General features: G+C 31.7%; 4 protein-coding genes across 17 annotated transcripts in view; 2 read left to right on the top strand and 2 right to left on the bottom strand.

Moving 5' to 3' along the window:
- Positions 1-1,065: 1,065 nt before the first annotated feature.
- Sobp (Sine oculis-binding protein) lies at positions 1,066-5,955 on the bottom strand. Of its 3 annotated transcripts, none has more exons than XM_076767532.1 (5): positions 5,213-5,955; positions 4,217-4,558; positions 2,868-3,225; positions 2,532-2,737; positions 1,066-2,358 (listed from the first exon to the last, which is right to left on the bottom strand). In XM_076767532.1, the coding sequence occupies exons 2-5, from the start codon at positions 4,373-4,375 to the stop codon at positions 1,066-1,068; spliced, it is 2,016 nt and encodes a 671-aa protein (XP_076623647.1). In that variant the 5' UTR covers positions 4,376-4,558; positions 5,213-5,955. The 3 variants fall into 3 exon arrangements, with proteins under 3 accessions (XP_076623647.1, XP_076623730.1, XP_076623792.1); XM_076767615.1 differs by having other exon boundaries at positions 4,217-4,504; XM_076767677.1 differs by having other exon boundaries at positions 4,217-4,397.
- A 1,435-nt stretch (positions 5,956-7,390) lies between these two features.
- LOC143343163 (golgin-45) lies at positions 7,391-11,482 on the bottom strand. Its single transcript, XM_076767806.1, has 6 exons — positions 11,122-11,482; positions 10,307-10,851; positions 9,435-9,634; positions 8,398-8,526; positions 8,039-8,264; positions 7,391-7,936 (listed from the first exon to the last, which is right to left on the bottom strand). Exons 1-6 carry the CDS (start codon positions 11,171-11,173, stop codon positions 7,775-7,777), a joined length of 1,314 nt encoding a protein of 437 aa, XP_076623921.1. The 5' UTR covers positions 11,174-11,482; the 3' UTR covers positions 7,391-7,774.
- Positions 11,483-13,295: 1,813 nt separating this feature from the next.
- LOC143344856 (uncharacterized) lies at positions 13,296-15,458 on the top strand. Its single transcript, XM_076771394.1, has 5 exons — positions 13,296-13,301; positions 13,362-13,595; positions 13,660-13,853; positions 14,749-15,025; positions 15,277-15,458. Exons 1-5 carry the CDS (start codon positions 13,296-13,298, stop codon positions 15,400-15,402), a joined length of 837 nt encoding a protein of 278 aa, XP_076627509.1. The 3' UTR covers positions 15,403-15,458.
- Positions 15,459-19,059: 3,601 nt separating this feature from the next.
- The window catches only part of How (protein held out wings), a 50,323-nt gene continuing 49,127 nt past the window's right edge, over positions 19,060-20,255 (top strand). For 10 of the 12 annotated variants that reach the window (XR_013079569.1, XR_013079567.1, XR_013079568.1 and 7 more), the window contains exon 1: positions 19,060-19,940. Coding sequence is in view for 9 of the 12 variants with exons in the window: in XM_076763926.1 (XP_076620041.1) it covers positions 19,814-19,940 (127 nt within the window). In the remaining 3 variants the exon portion in view is untranslated. The remainder of the gene's footprint in view (positions 19,941-20,255) is intronic. The other 2 variants (XM_076763929.1, XM_076763911.1) reach the window with 1 other exon arrangement.

The following is a 20,255-nucleotide window of genomic DNA, read 5'->3' as shown; positions in this document are numbered from 1 at the left end:
TGGTGATACTGTGTTATACAAATATTGTATAGAAGAGGAGATCTAATCCAACTAAGGGGTTTTACATGTAGACAGGATTGTTTCTTACTAGGAATCATAGCGATGTAAATAGAAGAAAATACAAAATTGAGGTTGTTGCCGCGCCTTCGATAATCGTGGAACACCGAGTAAATTTATTTAATTTTTATGATCGGGGTAGACAGCACGGATCACTCTTGTCATCGACAATGCTAGAGACGGACTATTTGAACCATTTGAACGGCAACGGTTGCCGGTCAACTAGAACTCTTCTCGGAGCAAACAGTCTTCCTCGAAACTTTGAGACAGATGCACACGCGACACGTTAATATAACACTGAATATATTACCGAAAAAAGTAACAAAAAAGGTGAGTTTTTAACTCAAAAGCATAGTCTTGTGAGAACATACATCGCTACGATTTTCAGTAAGAAACGTTTGTTTTTCTTAGACTGACAAGGATAAAATTCGTAACTTAAAGAGAAAAACGAAATTTATCGGTTCAGAGAATGTCTGATACTTTTAAAATACTATCAACAATTGTAGAGATTTGAAAAAAACATAGAGATGGTGTTGAAACTTCAAATATGCATTTCACACTAGTTTATGGAGTGGAATCTACTATAGAGAGAGGACTTGATGGCTAGGCACGCCGATTGGCCGTAGCGTAATAGCGACGCCTGGTTTCACACGTATTGTCATTATTGGCTGAGTCGTTCACAACTACAATTCCATCGCGTGACAAAGGACACGAACAAAACGTATAGCGACAGAGTAGAATAGGACAAGACTGAGGGACATTGGCGTAACCGTACTAGCTATGAATGGAACAAAAATGTATCTCTCGTGGTTGTGGAGACCTTACTACTATGCAGCGTAACGTCAGAGCGGGCCTCAGTAGTGGGAGTAAGGCGGCGCGAAGACCTTCTCTCCTAGGCCCTTGCTCCGTTTAGTTTGTAGGTGCCTAGCTAACAAGTCATCTCTTTGTGATAATCTTTGTTCGTATGCAATAAAAAAGAATGTTTCCTAAGGTAAAAAACTGTCTTTTTTAAGCAGGTATAAATTTATTTTTTCTTTTCAACTGAAGCTTAGTTTCATTTGAACGTTTTCTTTTTCTTGGAGGTTTTGTATTGTATTTTAGTAAACGTTGATTGTCATTGTTTTCATTCTTAGTATTAGAAGGCGACAATGAAAAAGATAGTTTTGCTGCAGTTGCGTGCTGCGAGGTTTCTGTCATTGATACGTTTGTATTTATACACAACTGCGATTCACAAGACACGGAACACTTATTTTTTATCGAATTGTTGCATTTCAAACTCTTACATTTTGCATCTTTAACTTCTTGTTCGCCAGTCATTAACTTACTAAGAATTGGAGTTGGTATAGGAATAGGAATAGGAATAGGTACAGGAATAGGTACAGGTATAGGATATGGTACAAGGACTGTAACCGGAGGTAAAAGAGTTGCAGACAATGTATGGATAGAAGATTCAGCTTGATCGAGTTGTACAGGCGATGATGCTTTTAAGGACGCATTAGTTTGTTTTTTGTATTCTATTTGAATAGTTTCATCTGTAAAGGATTTAGCTGCAGATGGAGTTTCACATTGCATCACAGGTGCAGTTGAAGTTGCAAACCAACTTGGTGATCTTAATACGTTTTCCGATAGATCATGTTCTTTTTCTTTTAGCAAATCCTTTATATTTTTTACATGTATGTTCTTTTCTAAAAATATATTATTGTGTCGATGATCGTACGAATCATGATTTACAACATCCATCAATCTGTGATCTTTTTCAAGTTCCTTACAGTTCAGAACAGTTTTTTCTGTACAATTAATTTTGCAATGATTTTGATTATTTACGAAACGATCGAATTTGTTTTCTTCGGTTACCAACGTTGGTTCTTTAATGTCTTCTTTAACATCATTTTTATTAATATCAGTATGGAAATTTATTTTTTTTTTATTATTATTTTTGACTTTGGTACATATTCGAATGCAAAATGAATCTCTTTTTCTTATTGCTTTTCGATTAGATTCTAATGATTTCTCAATCTCATTTTGATTTTTTTCCTTTCCTTTGTCATGGGAAGGTGATGATAAATTAGAGGTCACATGTTCATCCTCTATAAACGTATTCTCTGTAGAACTATTTAGAGGTGACTGACAACTTCGAAACCAAAGTTCTGGTGTTATTAAATTACCCTTTTCTGTATCATGGCAAGAAACATTGTTTAATCCTTGAAGCATTAAATGAGTCTGTGTTTCATGGCAAAAAATATTCATTTTATACTGATTCAAACATTTATCGCTACAAAATTGAAGTTGACTTTCATCATCCTAAAAGAACACATTGCATGTTATATAATTTTAGTTTATAATAAATATATGTAAGGCTCTAAAAATACGCGTTTTACAATAAAATATTTCTTTAAGGTTTTTCTGTTTATACCGATATCTCTATTGTTTCGAAAGTTTCGTAAGTTTGTGTACTTTGAATTCTATTTACATACCTGAAAATCAACATGACTACCTGAATTTCTTATGTGTCTACACCAATCACATGTTTTTGCTTGTTTAAAAACTGCTCTTCCAGCAGCAAAACAAGCTTCACTACAAAAATGTCCCAAAGTATTTATCATGTTATAGGAAAGAGAATTAGTCCTTCCTGATTTACATATTTGGGTAATTCGACCACACCAGGAACAAGATATATTCTCTATTGAAAGAATTAAAAGAAATTAAAACGAGAAATGTATGATTTAGGTCACTTTCATAATAACTAGTACGATTTGTAATGCAAAACCAGTATATGCATAAAAATAATAATATGTTTTTCTATAACTTACCTGAGCAAATAGAACCTGAATAATTTTTATAAGGAATTGTAGATGTAGAATCAAGCGATACTTTTTTCATTGGTAGTGGGGGTGATATCAGTTGCCTGTCCACAGTATTTAAACTGCTCACAGAATGTGGTAGTGGTAATTTTGATACATCAAAAGGCGAATTGGTTGCATTTAGCAACGGAGACTTTGGTGCTTGCTTGTTTAGAATAAAGTTCTCGTCCATTTTAACCATTTGACTACTTCTTGTATCAAGTGTGGATGTAAAATGATCCAAGTTTAAACTTCTCGTACAACCACTGTCTACTTTGTCATAACCATACCAACCCAATAGTTCGCTCATCGTAGTCGCTGCATATTCCTACGATAATATATAACATAATTTATTATTATATCAAAATTTATCAACATTCAATAAATACTCTAATGCGATAGAATCTCCCTTATCTAAACACCAATTATCTAAATACTATAGTATACGAACATTCTACTATGCGAATTCCCGATTGTCCAAATAGAGATCGTACTATTCTATTTAGGTAACAGAACGTTTCGATAGAAAGGTGTTCTGATTACAATATATTTGGATAATTAATTAAAACACGTAATTTATGTTATTATATGATTGTTTATTAATACAGATTAATACTGCAATTATATTACGCGACTAAGAGATCGGTTCAAATAATAGTAAAACTTTTTTTATCATGTTCGTTTTGAAAGTTTCTTTCTCTCGATAAATAGAATACGATGCGATCGTACAAAAATTTGACCTTGAAAAAGTCATTAAAGGTCAATTTCGTGGTAACGTTTTATAATGGATCTTCACAGATCAAGAGATGTAGAATCCTCCCTTGATAGACAAGACACAGGATTTTTACACAACCTCTACTGAATGCTTAGATTATAATTCAAACAATTGTAGAGTGGATTTGATTTCTTATGATAAAGAAAACGAGGCGAAAAAGATACAGATAAGAAGTGTGTCTGTTTTTAATCTGAAGTATATTTGAACTCAGCCTTTAGAGAAACGTGTATTTTTTCGGAGTTCTTTAGAAAGCGAATTAGAATCTTAATTCTTTGACGGCCATTGTCATGAATACGTGACTTTGCCAATCAACCGTCATCAGCCACTGTCACATGTATGTGAATTTATTATTTTATCCATTCAACTTATTATGTTTATTCTTAGTTTACGTTTTATTTTGTATGTTTATTATGGTATTTCTATATTTATAATAATATTTCCAGCATCTTCGAGTGCCTCATTTTGATCCACGATGTTTAGTTAAATTCTTAATCATTGTATAATACATTAAAAACAATATTATGAAAGAAAAAACATATTGTACCTGGATTTCATCGGTTATTATTTCCTCTTTAACTTCAATCGGTGTACAATTTGATTCAAACGAACAATTCTCTCCATTATCCTCCGGTGACGACGAATGTATTTTTCTTGCGTGTTGTTCAACTTTTTTTAAAAACGAGTTAGCCGTCTTATTGTCCATTACGGTATATTACACACAAATTCTGAGTTAATAATATCTCTTGTAGTCTTTAATATGATTTCAAGGAATTTTATTGTTCACCATGAACTACCACATACAAAGTCTAAATAATATTTGTTTTCTATTGAACTCAAATTTTAATCAAATACTCCCAACAATTTAATAATTTAATGAATCTTATAACTGCATAAATAATATAAAATATTAAACCACTTTAATTAAGCACAAATCGAAATCTGCAATTCCATAATATATTCCGAATAAACACATTTTTGTTTCACAAAGATATCTTGAAAATTTAATTTTCAGTTCAATTTTTTAATTGAACACTATATTTTCCATTTAAGTCAAGTCAATCAAATAAAAATACTTCAAATATCTATCATTAATCACTCTTACTCGATCAAGCGAAAGAGGATTTTTTTAATTAAGAAAAAAAAAAAGATTTTAATTCTATATTTATCTATTAAAACTCTTGCTTTGTAATATCGAATGAAACAATTCTCAAATTATTGTCACTTTTTATAATTAAACGCTACTATTATATTTGTATAACTGTAACTAATATTGTAATACTTAGTCGCAGTAGTAGTATTCTCTTACAACCGTTATGTTCTTTTAAAAAACGTTATTATACATTGTTCATCGTTTCACTGTCACCATGAAAATTATTTACAGAAGACTTTTAATTTATAGAGATATAAAATTATGATATAAAAATTTGTTTCGTCGATCGTTTAGCAAAGCAATATGGAAAATGCATTTAATGGAATATTATTATAATTACATCGTGTACAATGTTATCGAATAACAGGAATTTTTAATCGAAAAATTTACCGAATTTATCACTTTCGAATAGATATAAATATTCGAATAGGTAATACCGCAGCATCAAGCTGTGCCTAATCAAATTTCACAGATATTTTTAGGCCAGTAAGGTAACACAACTTGCGTGAAAATAGATCACATAAATAACTCTGTCTAGTGTCTTCTCCTTCTCACCAACTTAACAGAAATTTTCTTCTTCTCGGAAAGTAAATTTCACACTATCTACCATACGAATTGCCATTCGACGATCATAAATATATAATATTCGATATCGATATATTATATGGATAATAAATGGTTATGGAGACGATATATTCCGCGAACGTTGAACGTTTAAACGGCTCATATCTCGTTAATAGAAACATGTATCACTTGAACAGAATAAAAACGACACTGGGAATCGTGAACGGTCCGTCGGGAATGCACTTTTCGGTTTATAGATCACGTGGTACGATTTTGAAATATTTACTATTTTTTTCGAAAATAGAACACGCGGTATCAAACGATCCTTTGAATCATCGATCTTCGTTATACGGAGCAAAGAACATAACGAGTCGGTAGATAGAAAAAGCCTGCGTTTTGCGCGCGCACTGCCTTCGACGTTTGTGTATTCTTTGTAGCAACAGCTTTTTTGAAGATTTAAAGGCGGAATACCGAGAAAGACTGATGGTCGGTACACGAGCGTAAAAATACCCGGGATTACTTCGCTTCAAACCGTACGCATTCGTCTAAAAACGGCGCTGATAAAAACTGACATGTTACACCTACGGGCTCTCAGGCTGGACTAAACGTGAATTTTCGCGGCTCAGTGAATTGAACACTAAACCCCCACAAAACAAATCCATTTTTATTCAATAATTAAATTACATATCCCGTCATTTTACGTTCTTTAATCTACAAGGCTAGAAAGAAATTTAAATTTAATGAATTTTATTCGATGCACTTTTCCTATTTGCAAATATATATTGCAGTGTACGTTAAAAAATGTTGCGTACAAAATTATATAAAACAAAGCGAATCAATTTCTGTGCGGGCTTTCTTTCCTTTATGTAAAAACATACAATTAGATAGTAGGTAAATTTTTAATAAAACAGTCTTGATAATCTTACAATTATTATTATCTTATATTATTAAGAAATTGATATAATTAAATTTTTAAAATATCTTCCGCGTGAATATAACATTCGTAGTTAATGATCATATTTGTTCATAATTTCATGTGTTTGAACAATGGGCCATTATCATGTCCAGAAAAACAATCCCACGTCATTTTTTACCTCTATCGCGTTTTATAGTGAGAAATTGGTAACGAACGTGTAATTTTTTTCCTTTTTATTCTGGATCATGTTCTGCTTGCGAAACGAGCATGCCGAAAACATTTCCAGAATATTCGACGATTCGCACTTATTTACAGAAAAGAAAAAATAATCGTGACAGCATTAATTATTGAACACTACAAACAGAAATTGTAGAGATACAAAATAAATGTGTGCTTAGCCATTGAAATTTTACCGCAGTTTGCCGATTATTACCGAAGTTTGCCGATAATTGCCGAATGGACGTTTAAACTGGTTTATCATGGCGTCTCTCTCTAAGCAAAGAATGATAGCTTTTATTGTTGTACCTACTCTTTGCTATCAGCGTCGATTACGTATAGCTACGGCACTGCTCAGTCGATTTTCTCGAGCGGCAGTTCATATGGTGATAAAAGCTCGTGCATGCTTTGCCGAGAGATATTTTCTTTCTTTTCCTTTTTTTCCCCTTCCTCCTTGCAATATTAAATGTATTTGATTAGTTTTTATCGCTTATCAGTTATTCTTAATTTTATCTCACTCGCATTTTTCCAATGTATACAAAAACAAGTATGCTTCGTATCAAGGAAAAATAATATCACATCCGGTTTCCAACTAATGCCACTTTGATAAAATTCATTGTATCGGACAAATAAGAAATCCCTACAGAAATAAAAGTGTACGCAAAAATGTAACCGCGACCATAACAAACTGCTGCTATATTCTGTTATGTGAATAACAAAATTAATGTGGCTACAACAATGCTAAAACGAAACAGTTAAATCAATTTTATTTTGATTGGTTAATCATTTCGTAAATATTATATATACATTTCGTAAATTCAACTCAGGTATAATTGATTGTTTATAGTAGTAAAACAATGTATTGTTTTAGTGTTTAATTTATTATTTCTAAATAAATGTTACTTGAAAAAGATAATTATATTCTACAAATAAATAAGTAAAAGCATGAAAAATATATGTGTATAACAAACTTATATTATTATTATAATAGTATTAACTACTATTTAGTTACAATAGGATTACGTTAACAATTTTTGAGAACACTGAATAATTTTTCAAATAATATATACATATTTATATTAGTATTATGTGTGTACTTTTTATTGTCAGTTAATAACATTCATACCGATAAATCAATAATTCTAAATATAAAAATAATGTAGTACATTTAAAATTGTTAAATATACTTTAGAAAGGATACGGAAATATGTAAGAATTGTTTTCGTAAGTTAAAGGGATATATTGCAAAAAAAATATTAAATTTGTTTAGTTTCACCGCGACAATGAGAGCAACAAGTTATGTTTGAATCACATCGCGGAAGAAATATTTGGCCACCGATTGCTACTGCTGCTCCCATCACTGCATTGCAAGCTACATCTTGTCTTCCAGACATGAGCAATTTCGAACTCATGAGTACCTGCACATAAACAAAAGAAATATAAGTTCGAAACTAAGAAGCCAACAGTAAAATTAATATAGATCATAGAAATCATTAAAATTACAGAAAGTAGAAACATACTTTCTCTGCAGTCTTTTCAGCAACTGTTTTCATGTCTAGACCGATTATATTAATCTCTCTTTGTAAATTGATATTTTCTACACCACTTAAAAGTTGAACTTTCAAAATTTCTGCGAGTTGACAGCAGCCTTGTGCTAAATCTATAATAGATGTACTTGGCAATTCGTGCCTTGTATAGGAGGCAGCTCCAACAGGATCAAAATTTTCACGAAGGATACTAAGTGTCCTAAAGTGAAAAAATGTTTTCATGTATTTTTCACTTATTCAAAAGATGTATAGAATCTTAACGCTTATGAAATAAAAAGTTTGTGAATTTGCATTTTTTACAACTAGATACACGCTTTAATGCACTAAGATACCTATATGTCTTAAGTGATATGTCACGAACGTGATTACGATCCTCTAAAAGCCTTTTTATTGCTTCCTGAAGATCCATTGTCCTTTGACAAAGAGCTGCTTTCCATTTTGCAAGTTCTTCGACCATTAAGCTATCATAACAGTAAGTTGTAATTTACTATAGTGTCATTAATAAAATATACACTGCTGCTCATAGATATGAGTACATTTTGCTGAAATTTTGTTAATCTTTGGATTATTGATTATTATAACTCCAAGAAAAGAAGTCGTCCAATAATCTTCCTGGACTTATACTAAAAGTTGAATCTTCTATTTTCACATTCTTAAGTTGAATTTCCTTGGAGATTCTTTTACACTAGAAAGTGAGTGAGAAAACGAAGATGATATACAGTAGTGCCCACTTAAGTGTCCGCGGTCATTTAAGTGGGCATGGTTACTTCTCAGAATTCAACGAAGATAAGGAAAGAGGATAAATGAGAGTAAGATACAATTGCTGGCACCCGAAACCATACATACAATGTATCGATAACGACCGGCGTCAAGTTACGCTCAACACACTCGATGTTCGAAACCGCTTGGTTTCTAAGAATTGGTGGGGATAACCGCGGACATTTAAGTGGGCAAAAGTGCGCTCACTTAAGTGGGCACTGTGGTAATTCTAAAAAATGTTTCAAATTCAAACAAGCTATAAATTTTAAACATTGTTGTACCCACATAAACCTTAGAGATTAAAGTCTAAGACACTTAACAAATCATACTTACGAACAGCAGTGTATGTAAAAATTACGAAGAAAATGCTAATTAATAGGATATAAAATCAAGTATATGATACATAATTATAATATTGATTAAATTATCTAAAGTCTCTGAATTTTATGCTTGTAACTTCTAAAAATTAGGAAAAATTTTAATATGTCTTCGAATACATACATGCAAATATTTTTAAAATCTTACAAAAGTTTAGGACCTCATGCTATGTATGACAAATATATAATCATTAATTGTATATGTTTAGGCATATTGAGTGTCTTTCATTTACCTACTGGCTAAGAATTTACTTCTCCAAACTTCACACTGACCAGCCAACCATTCAGTTTGTTCTTGGTGAGTTGAAAGATGTTGAGCTGAATTTAAAAGTGCTCTAGCAAGTTGCAATTTATCTTTGGTTAATAAATGAACCTTTGTTTCAAGATCTTCTCCTACAGCAGCTACTAATAAATTCTTCAATTCTCCATTAACCTGTTTAAACAATGCACAATATACGTATATATATATACACACGCGCGCGCGCACGCACGCACATATATATTGCATTTTTGCAATTTTATTACTTTTCTTCGCTTTTACATATTTACTTTTCTCATTGAATAATAAATAAATGTATGTATGTATAGTATAAATAAATATATGTACAATGTGCATGTAATATTACCAAATATGTCAAGAGAAAGTAAGAGTCAAAGTAAAGTATATCTAATTAAAATGAATTAATTAAACAAAACCTAAATTTTATTACTGCCTAAAATACAGTAACCATTGCAATCTCTTCAAGTTTGAATTGCAGGTACAAAACAATTTCACAAAAAAAAAAAAAAAAAAAAAAAATAAGCAACCATGTCAAAGTTTTAAAACAAAGTAGCTTAATGTTCAAAAGTAAAATAGTTTGTTAATAACTAGGGAGTTGATGTGTCTTAAAAATATATTGAAGGCAAAAAGATAGACTACAACATAGTAGGTAAGAAATTTAATGTGCAATGTGACTATGTAATAAACAATAATTTGAGTCATATTCATCAATTTAAAAATAATTATAAATTTTTTATGGACAAAGTTTTTGCAACTACAAAAATATATATAGGCATAACTTAATCTAAGCCAACTTATTAGATATATAAAGAAATATATTAGTACCTGTGCTTGAAATTTCAACTGATTTTCAAGTTGACTGTTTTCTTCTTTAAGTTTTTGTATTTCTGCATCATACATTTTCTTTTCTTTTAACCATTCACTCTCCATACAGTTATCTTCGACTGTATTCATAGTATCGTTTGGTGGTACTTTTGTTTCATGAATTTTCATTGCAGCAATTTGAGAAACAGTCACGTTCATGTTTAAATTACACTTTTGTGATTTTTTACCTTTCTTATTATATGGAATAATTGGATTAACTGCAGCTTTATATGGCTCATAGGGAACAAATTTTGGTTCTTTTGATTTCAATGAATTTAAAATGTGTTTCTCATCTTTTACGCTAGTAACATGTTTTGGTATTAAATTTATTATTGGACCATTTGGAGTAACCGGAGGAATGGAACTTAATTGTTTTAAATTCGTTGGATGATAAATAAGCGTCTCTCCAAGACGACATTTCATTCCTTTGGTCTCTGTTTTCTCAATCACTACATTCTCCATTCCATCACCTTGTGTACGTCCCATACATTGCATCATTTGTTTATCTTAAATATTAATTATAACGCATTAATATTCAATGATAAAAACAAAAATAACAATGTTACTCTAAACAATATTAACAAATATTTCTACTGTCATGTTGCACAGTGAATATTAAATTTGATGTACCAAAGTAAAATTAATACAATGTTATAGACATTAAATATATAAAAATTTCAAATATAATAAAAATAAGCTTAATTTTGTGCAATATTTAGAAGTTATATCAAAGACAAAAAAGTTTCTACAAATGGATCATAAAAAGAAAATCTAACCTTGTGATTTAATTTGTGCGTCGTCTTTCGTGGAATTTGGAACAGTAGCCATTTTTATGTTATTTTCGTTATAGTTGAAATAATTGTATTCGTTTTAGAAAGGGAATAAAAATCTTTAACTAATTAGTAAGATCATTACTAAATCTTCTACTTGGTAGATAACACTTTATGAAAGCAACCTAACATGATTATTCGTAACTATAAGCTGTAGAGCACAGTACTAGTAGTTGCCCAGTATCGAAAATTGGAGAAAAAACATTCCGAAATAATTAATTGCTTCAGTTCGATGGGAATACAGCTCGCTAAACTGGGCTAAACCTCGTCTGTAGTTAAATGAATCTCCTTGTACTTTCTCTTGTCTTAACTTAAAACTCGTATATCAGTGTATGTGCTATGATGGAAAATACGTTACTTATTTTATTCATACAATATCTATTTATTTCTAACTCTAAAACAAAATTTATTTGCAAACTATATATGTGTACAATTTTTTCTCCTTTTAACCTTTGAATTTAGCTTTCACAGTTTGACAGAAAAATCACGGGATACCCTATACATGCAGGGTGTTCGGCCACCCCTGGGAAAAATTTTAATAGAGGATTCTAGAGGCCAAAATAAGACGAAAAACAAGAATACCAATTTATTGATGGAGGCTTCGTTAAAAAGTTATTAACAATTAAATTCAAAAATTTCAAATCGTTCTGGAAAAATTATTTTCGGTTGCGGGGGTCAATTACAATGATTTTTGGTAAATACACATATTTCCGAAATCCTACCCACTTTCGAGAAAAAAATTCGTGTAAGTGCTGAAAGTTTTGGGTGAAAAAAAAGACTTTCGAATCGTCTTGGAAAAATTATTTTTAGTTGCAGGGGTCAATTGCAAGCATTTTTGGTGAATAGATATACCCCCGAAATCCTACTCAGTTTCGAGAAAAAAATTCCTTACCGAAAATATAATTTCTGGCCAGAAATGTCTGCCCGAATTTTCATGCGAATCTTTAAAACGTCATAACTTCTGAACGAATTGGACGATTTTAATGTTTAAAAAAGCAAACTACGCGTATTTTGGTGGAGAATATGTACAAATCGCAAAAATATTCGAAAAGTTGGTCCTTGACCTCGCAAAATGAGAAAAACCCCATAAAAATGGTCCAATTTTTAAACAGCCATAACTCCTACAATTGTGAATATATTTCAATGAAACTTTTTTCTGAAGTAGAGCTTATGGGTACCTACAAAAAAGTATTAGACAACTTTTCTGTAGGGCGTCAAACAAAATTAGTAAAAGTGAAAAAGGAATGTTTAAGAAAAATCGACAGGGGGTAGGTGCCTAAATTTTTTGACGAAAAAAAAAATTTTTAATTACTTCTGAAAAAATTATTTTCGGTTCCGGGGGTCAATTACAATCATTTTTGGTGAATAGATATACCCCTGAAATCCTACCCACTTTCTAGAAAAAAATTCGAGAATGTGTGAAATTTTTCGACGAAAAAAAAAATTTTTAATTACTTCTGAAAAAATTATTTTCGGTTGCGGGGGTCAATTACAATCATTTTTGGTCAATAGACATACCCCCGAAATCTTACGCATTTTCGAGAAAAAAATTCAGTACGGTCGGAACTTTAAACGTTAATAACTGTTTAACGAAGCCTTCATCAACAAATTGGTATTCTTGATTTTCGTCTTATTTTGGCCTCTAGAATCCCCTATTAAAATTTTTCCCAGGGTTGGCCGAACACCCTGTATATTCAATATCGACAATATGCTTAGTTATTACAAATAATTCATCGAATCGCGGCCATCTACAAATGATCTCGAATTTTTATATTTAATGACAGCACTTATCATACGTGTAATATGATGGAAAAATATTTTTTAAAAATGAGTAACTAAAAAAAAAATTATTTAAGTATGAATTACGTATAAAATGCAAATTACAAATAGTAAAATAGCAAAATACAAATAGTAAGTAAATTATAATCATGTAATTAATGTAAACTGTAACCTCTTTTAGAATTTGTTGAGTAAGAAAAAAAATATTGATACGTTTTCATCGAAAACTATTATTTTTCATTGTTATTGCACACAGGTGCTATCTTCGTTACAATATATTATATAATAATACATCGATATTAAAGTAAAGTTATCGTATCCTTAGAAAACTTGAATTACTTATGTCAGTATAATGAAATATGATTTATAATTCAGTGAATTTAATTATAAATTATATTAAGTTATAGTTTGTAAAAAAAAAAGGAAAATCAATTACAAAAACTATGGACGAGAAAACTTATAAAAGATATAAACGAAGAATTGATAAAATTGTAGCTGTAGTCGATAATAAACCTCCAAAGTTTGAAGTTAACTGCTATTATAAAAAACGCAATTTAACTATCGATGCGGATCGAATCAGAGAGATAGACAAAGAAAACATGGAAATGTTAAAAAGAATGAGTGTAATTACTCGTACGAAAGTAAGTAGTTTTCGCTTTATAATTATTAAAAAGTAATTTTGACTTCGTCCTATTTACATAACAGGGTGTTGTTGACTGTTGGATGCCACGTATTAAATATACATCAGATTTAGAAGATCAAGAAACAGTAAATAACGAAATTATAAGATCAAATAAAATTTTACTAAAAAGAATTCGCGAGGCTAGTAGCACATACTCTACCGCAGAATTTATAAAAAGTTGGAAAAAACTGCAAATGAAAGCAATGATTACTAGAAGGCAAATTATCAATTTATAATTTTTCGAAAATTTCATATATAATATTTTAAAATAATTCCATTCAGGTCCTGAATGCGAGCACGCATTTTTATTATTTGATTAAAGTAGTTTAAATTGTTTAATGTATTGTGTAGAAAACAAAAATAACTTAATAAGATAAAAATTAAGCGATAAGAATAAAACGTAAAAATAAATAAATTAAGATGTTATACATGTTAAGTATATCATTTTAATTGCATCGATAATTTTTTAATAATAATTGTTAAAAATAACTTGTCTTGAATTTTCAGTTTTCCACAAGAATTTGAGTCGCAAATTGTATCTCACACAAATAAAGATCATTGCATGGTTAAAGATTTATCATTGATGAAAGAATTGAAACCATCTATTCGAACTAAATGTTTTTTCGAAATTGAAATCCGCGGCGACAGACAAAAGTTAGGAATTATTCAATTTGAACTTTACGATGATGTTGTACCACAAACGTGTGCAAATTTCGCGGAACTATGTCGTGGAACAGGAAATGGTTTGTCATACAAGTACATCGATTTCAGAAATCCTACTTTACTTTTAAATTCAATGAATGATACGATTGAAGATAAAAATTATTATTTCCAAAATTGTTATATGTATGTATTTATTATTTCTCTCTTCTAATTAAAGTTACAAAGACTTACGTCTCTTTTCACATTTATACAATACAGGGTGTCCTACGTAACTGAAGTTCGACATTTTCTTATTCGATAATTTATCTTAATAATTGCACAAAACATTTCTCTACAACTATCGTGGTTATACTGAACAGATAAATGCGTTAGAATATTTTAACTGCATCACTGAAATAAAAAGTCATAAATACCGAAGGATAATATTTAAATTATTTATTATTCAATAGAAATACACCGTTTCATCGTATTGTTACGGGTTATTGGTGTCAAGGTGGAGACGTTACAAAGTTTAATGGTAGTGGAGGAGCTTCAGTATTTGATACTTCATTCGAAAATGAGAATTATAATTTGCTTCATTTTGGTCCCGGAATTTTGTCTATGTGTAACGACGATGAAAATAAAAACGATTCAAAATTTAATCTGACATTTAGACGACTGGAGACGATGGATGGAAAATACGTAGTCTTTGGGAAAGTTATTTCGGGCCTTTCAAATATTTACAAGGTATACAAATACATTCCACTTTGTTTTTGTTATTATATAAACATAAATTTTTATTTAAGTTAAATGCTAATGCATTTGATGGATTATGTCAATGAGTGTACATAAAAATAAAATGTTGGACATCAGAATTATCTTTTGTACCTTTTATTTTATTTGAATTCAAAGTTCTATCGTTCTTATTTGAAAGCCCGCTATAAACAATCATTTTGTCGATATTTATTAGGCAGTAATGTCATTTTTATAATCTTTAGATCGAAGAATTCGGGACAAAGACAGGAAAACCGATTAAAACAATAATTGTATCCAACTGTGGTATTATATCAAGAAAACACGAATGGCATCCCCCAGAACCAAGTCACGACGTGGAAAATTCATGAAACAAGTAAACTAAAAGCTTTATTAATGTGAAACTTTTCGTTAAGGACTTGGATTATAGTAGACGGTCGTGATACCTATAGTATCGATATTTCAATTCCAATCATTTATATTTTTGCTAATTAAATGTTGTTTTGTATAAATTACTAACTTCTCTTGTCAGTGAATAGGAATGGTTTAAATAACCCTCGTGGGCGGAACAATCGCGGTGCTTGTACATACAGTCATTCACGAATAACATAATCGCGGTGTATATGTGATTTTTTAGAAAAAAATTGTTTATTGGAAGTGGCATTCACCCTCTCTATTTGAAAATCTCATCGAGCGGGTTTTGATATGCCCTTCTGAGCAGGTTCAATATAAATTGGGGTAAGAAAATAATGCTGTTGGATACGTCGGTAAGTACGCCTGGTAAATGTATCGTGCATCCGCCGTCACTGGACACACCATGAAGTGAGCTATCACGTGCACACGGCTGCACGAAAATTGCCGTGATTCAGGCGCATCTTTAATTGTTAATAACTGTAAGACAAAGCCTCTGTCGGATTATTGTCATTCTTGATTTTTGTCTTAATAACTAATGATGGCTGAACATCCTATATATAAGTCATGTTCAATTATTGCGTGACAAAAGTATTTGGATACCTTGGATTTGTATATATAAACCTTCTTATTGCCAAGTATGTTAGAATTTTGTACATACCGTATAATGTTTTAGTTACCCGTGAGTTTGGCACGAAAGTGTAAACATCAATTCTTAATAATGGGACATAGAGGAAGAAATACTAATTTTGATAAACGTCAATTAATTATATTTCATAGAGGAAAAGGTTTAACATACCGTGAAATTGAAAATTTATTGAGTATGAAGGACAGTCTACTGTTAACAACAGATCAGAATACTAATTTATTAATAAATGTAGGTAACATAAAAATGGAGTCATTAATGTTTTCATTGATCTACACCAACACCATCTTGTAGAAAACGCGAACACTTTCAATGTGGCGCAATATGCAGTTACACGTTATTTTACGAAATAGGAAAATGTACGCATTAATACACGTTATTAAATTTAGTAAAACACTAGTCGATGCAAAAATAATTGTAGAAAGTGTGAACGTTTCGAAGCAGTAAAAGATTGAAAACATTGAACATTGGATTTCCATTTCATTATTAAAGTTAATGAATATTGTTTTAACATTATGACGGAAAATGATTATTGTAAATATTTTTTACATATTTCTCATTTTTCTTGCAAGATGTAAAAACTATAATGAAAGCATATATCGATTGGTCGAACGAAATAAGGGAAACACTTTATAACGTGCGACACCTACGTTATTTCTCAGTAGGACCATGTATGGCACATGTTGCATGACGTAAACGCTATTTTACATTAACCAATGTACGTGTGTAGGCGCGTTGTGTAGCGCAAAGGTAGCGCTCGTGGGAGAACATTAAGGCGACAGTCTCTAGAACCGATCGTTGTGTTCGATTAACGTCTTCATAGTTTACTATATACTTGTAGAGTTTTTGATTTTCCAATAAATGAACGTTAGTAAATATATTACAATATATTAGAAATATATAATGTACAAATTTATATACGGGGTCAACAATTTAAGGAGTGCTGCTTCGAAGACCGAAAACAAATGTTAATCATCGGTATTTTCACGTAAAAATACAAAATGTCGAGTAAAAGTGTTTCGTTTATGTATCGAAAATATCAGATACCAAGAAAAGGTTTTACCGTTTCTGTGTGAATAATTAAAAAAACATTTTTTGTTGTAAAATGTATTTATTCATCGACATACGAACCTTTGCGTTTTATAACTTCCTATAAACGATTTAATAATTAATTATCAATGCCATTTTTATAAAAATTTCTTATTTTACCGAGGAAAATCTTGACGCTTTTTTCTTCTCGTAAATTTTTCCTAGCTTTTTTACATAAAATAAGCATGCACGAATAATTTGTTTTTAGTTACCTACCTTCTCACCAACTTTACATCCGCATTTACATACAAGTATTTACAGAAGCAACACACAACAGTGTATTAAAGTTGCTAGCCAATCGTATTTTTAAGATCTCCCCAAGTGCAAATGATTAATAATGATTTTTAAGTAGTTGCTTTTTTATTTTTTAAAATAATCTTATTTCTTCATTTTTAAAAAATTTAAGTAATTTCAATTCTTCTTAAGATTATTCTGCGTTATAATACGTTTTATATGATTACATTAAAATAACTTCTAAATTGTTAGTAGCACGAAAAAACTTTTTATACAAAAGTTACATGATTTGAGAGGGCACATTATGTACTGCATGTATTTTTTAGACGTGAAGTCATTTCGGAAACTTGAAGGTCAACTGCGTTTTTTAAAAAATGGAATGCTGTATTTCTTGTACAAAAATATGGAAGAATGTGGAGTATCGAGTAAAAAAGTAGTGATATATATTCAATTTATTTTTTAAACGTTTTATTTCCACTTTGATATTATGTGAAGTTCATTTCCAAGAAACAAAGCGAAAGTACTCGTTAATTAGTTTGGTATAGAAATATAGCAACTATTTATAAGGCAAAGTTAACCTCTAAATCTTCAAAGCCCCTCCACCTATAAAAAAATTCATACAATGTATAACGTTTCCACTTAAAAAATACAATTGTACAAGGCTTGTGAATGTTTGGAATCATTCATAAATACATTATCAAGATAGAGCATAGTACACACCTCATGTTTATGAATAAGCATTGAGGAAGTATAACAATCTTCAGTGGACTACAGTGAATAAAAGATTAGTTAATTATCAATTTTCGTAAAAACTGTTTAAACGCATCGAATCGTGGATGAAAAAAAAAGATGTATCGTTTATTTACTACTTTTTTTACACGAGGAACTATGTAGTGTTATATGTATAGCGCGGAACATGAATTGTGCCACACCCTTTATACATATATAATTGTATGTATAGTCATTGAAAACCGCATTATTAATTTACATCGATCTTTCGTACGTGTAACCTGTATTCAGAAAATAAGTTTCAACCGACTTAAAAATATCGAGTTAATGTTGAAATCTATATTTAGTTTAGGGTTTATTTAAAGCTTTGGCGTCTGTGAGTACTTAGTCGGGTAATTTTATTAAATTCGGAATAAATGCATAGTCTGATAAAACAGAAAGAAATTGATTTCGATATATAACTGAACCCATGAATAAAACCACTTCAAAGATTTTTCATGATGACCACGTAAATAATAGGATAAAGGATAACGACTCGTTGGTTATAGATCGATTAAGATCTTGTAATGTTGTGGGTTTTTATGCATCGGTGAGAGATGCGGTTAAACATGTTCCGTGATATTCTCTTATTAAATAGAGTTTTACGAAATGGCTACCGATTTATGAATCACGAAATTCGTAAGATGTAGGGTACGCTACCAGATGAGTGCGTCCCTGAATTATCCAACTTGTGTGCGACGATGGTATGGCGTGTACCTCAGTATTCGCGCGTACGCAGAGGCCGTATATGGTAGTGGGCGGTAGAAACGCGCCGCGGAGGCATGCAAGAACCAATATGCGGGAAGCGCATGCGCAAACTGAATGCTGCGCATGCGTTCGGACGCAGAAATCTACGGGTACTTGTCGCGGCACATACCCGGATGGTGCAGTAGAGCCGAGAATCCCGTAGCGTGTGTTTGTTTTTAATTTCGCGATCTACAATCTAACTTTTAACCTTAACAGAGTCCAACTCGTGAGAGAGGCTGTACTCTCTTTTTTTCTTTCAGTTGTCTAATTCTTCAGCCTTTACCCTCTCTCTATTTGTTTTTCCTTTTCCTTCGTCTTTCCTCTCTCTTTCTCTTTTCCCCTTCTCTCTTCCTCTCCCCATCCTCCTCCTCCTCCTCCTCCTCCTCTTCCTCCTCCTCTTCCTCCTCCTCACCCTAGCTATTCCTTTCTGTTTCTGTCGCTCCTACGTCTCTCCCCCCTTTTCCGTATCCTTCTTTTCCGCCCCCTCCTTCTCTTCACACATAGTATACTGACTCCGCTATTTCTAAAAACGTAACGCAATCGTGGCGACGTATGCGAGGAGCGCGCCAGAGAGAAACCACGAGTGAGGAGGCGCGTCGTACGAACATCGAGTTATATTAATTACGACAATATTAATTGTGCGAACAAAATAAAGCAAAGTGATACCAATAGTGAATAACCAGAAATATCTACGTTAACGTTGTGCAAAACTAAACGTGAAAGAAACCATCGTTGTTTTAGATCTTAATCGCAACGTCGTCTTTCTTAATCATATACGCGTTTAACGTTCTCTTTTTCTTTTCGTTTCCCTCTATTTGCAGTACCTTTTTTTTTGTACATCTTTTCTATTTTCGCGCGGCCGCCATAGGAGTAATCAAGTAACTGCGATGTGTGATAATACTAACACGACGACGCAGAGTATAGCGGACTATCTGTCACAGTTACTAAAAGACAGAAAGCAGTTAGCTGCTTTCCCTAATGTCTTTATACATGTAGAGCGCCTACTAGACGAAGGTAAGCAACCATTAATCCACTAATATCTTCTGTACCTTCGATAATGCATCGTTTCATATGCGACACGCCTTAGTTTCGTTTGCATGATTTACGCCTATAGCGATACATACTTTGAGCTCGATCCATCTATGTGCACACGGAATCATCGCCATAGTTTCTGCGATCTTACGAATTTCGCTACTGTAGCCGCGCAAGCGAAAAAGTGCACAACGTCCAAGAACGCTGCTGCCCGTGCTATGAGACCAGTTCTCGTTACCTCATAGTTTGCCATAATCGGCAACGGACTGCTTGCAAACATCGTATCTCGATCGCGTG

This window comes from Colletes latitarsis, chromosome 1, assembly GCF_051014445.1.
Source record: "Colletes latitarsis isolate SP2378_abdomen chromosome 1, iyColLati1, whole genome shotgun sequence".
Classification (NCBI taxonomy): Eukaryota; Metazoa; Arthropoda; class Insecta; order Hymenoptera; family Colletidae; genus Colletes; species Colletes latitarsis.
Note: the sequence above shows the minus strand (reverse complement) of the source record. Positions and strands in the feature narration are given on the sequence as shown.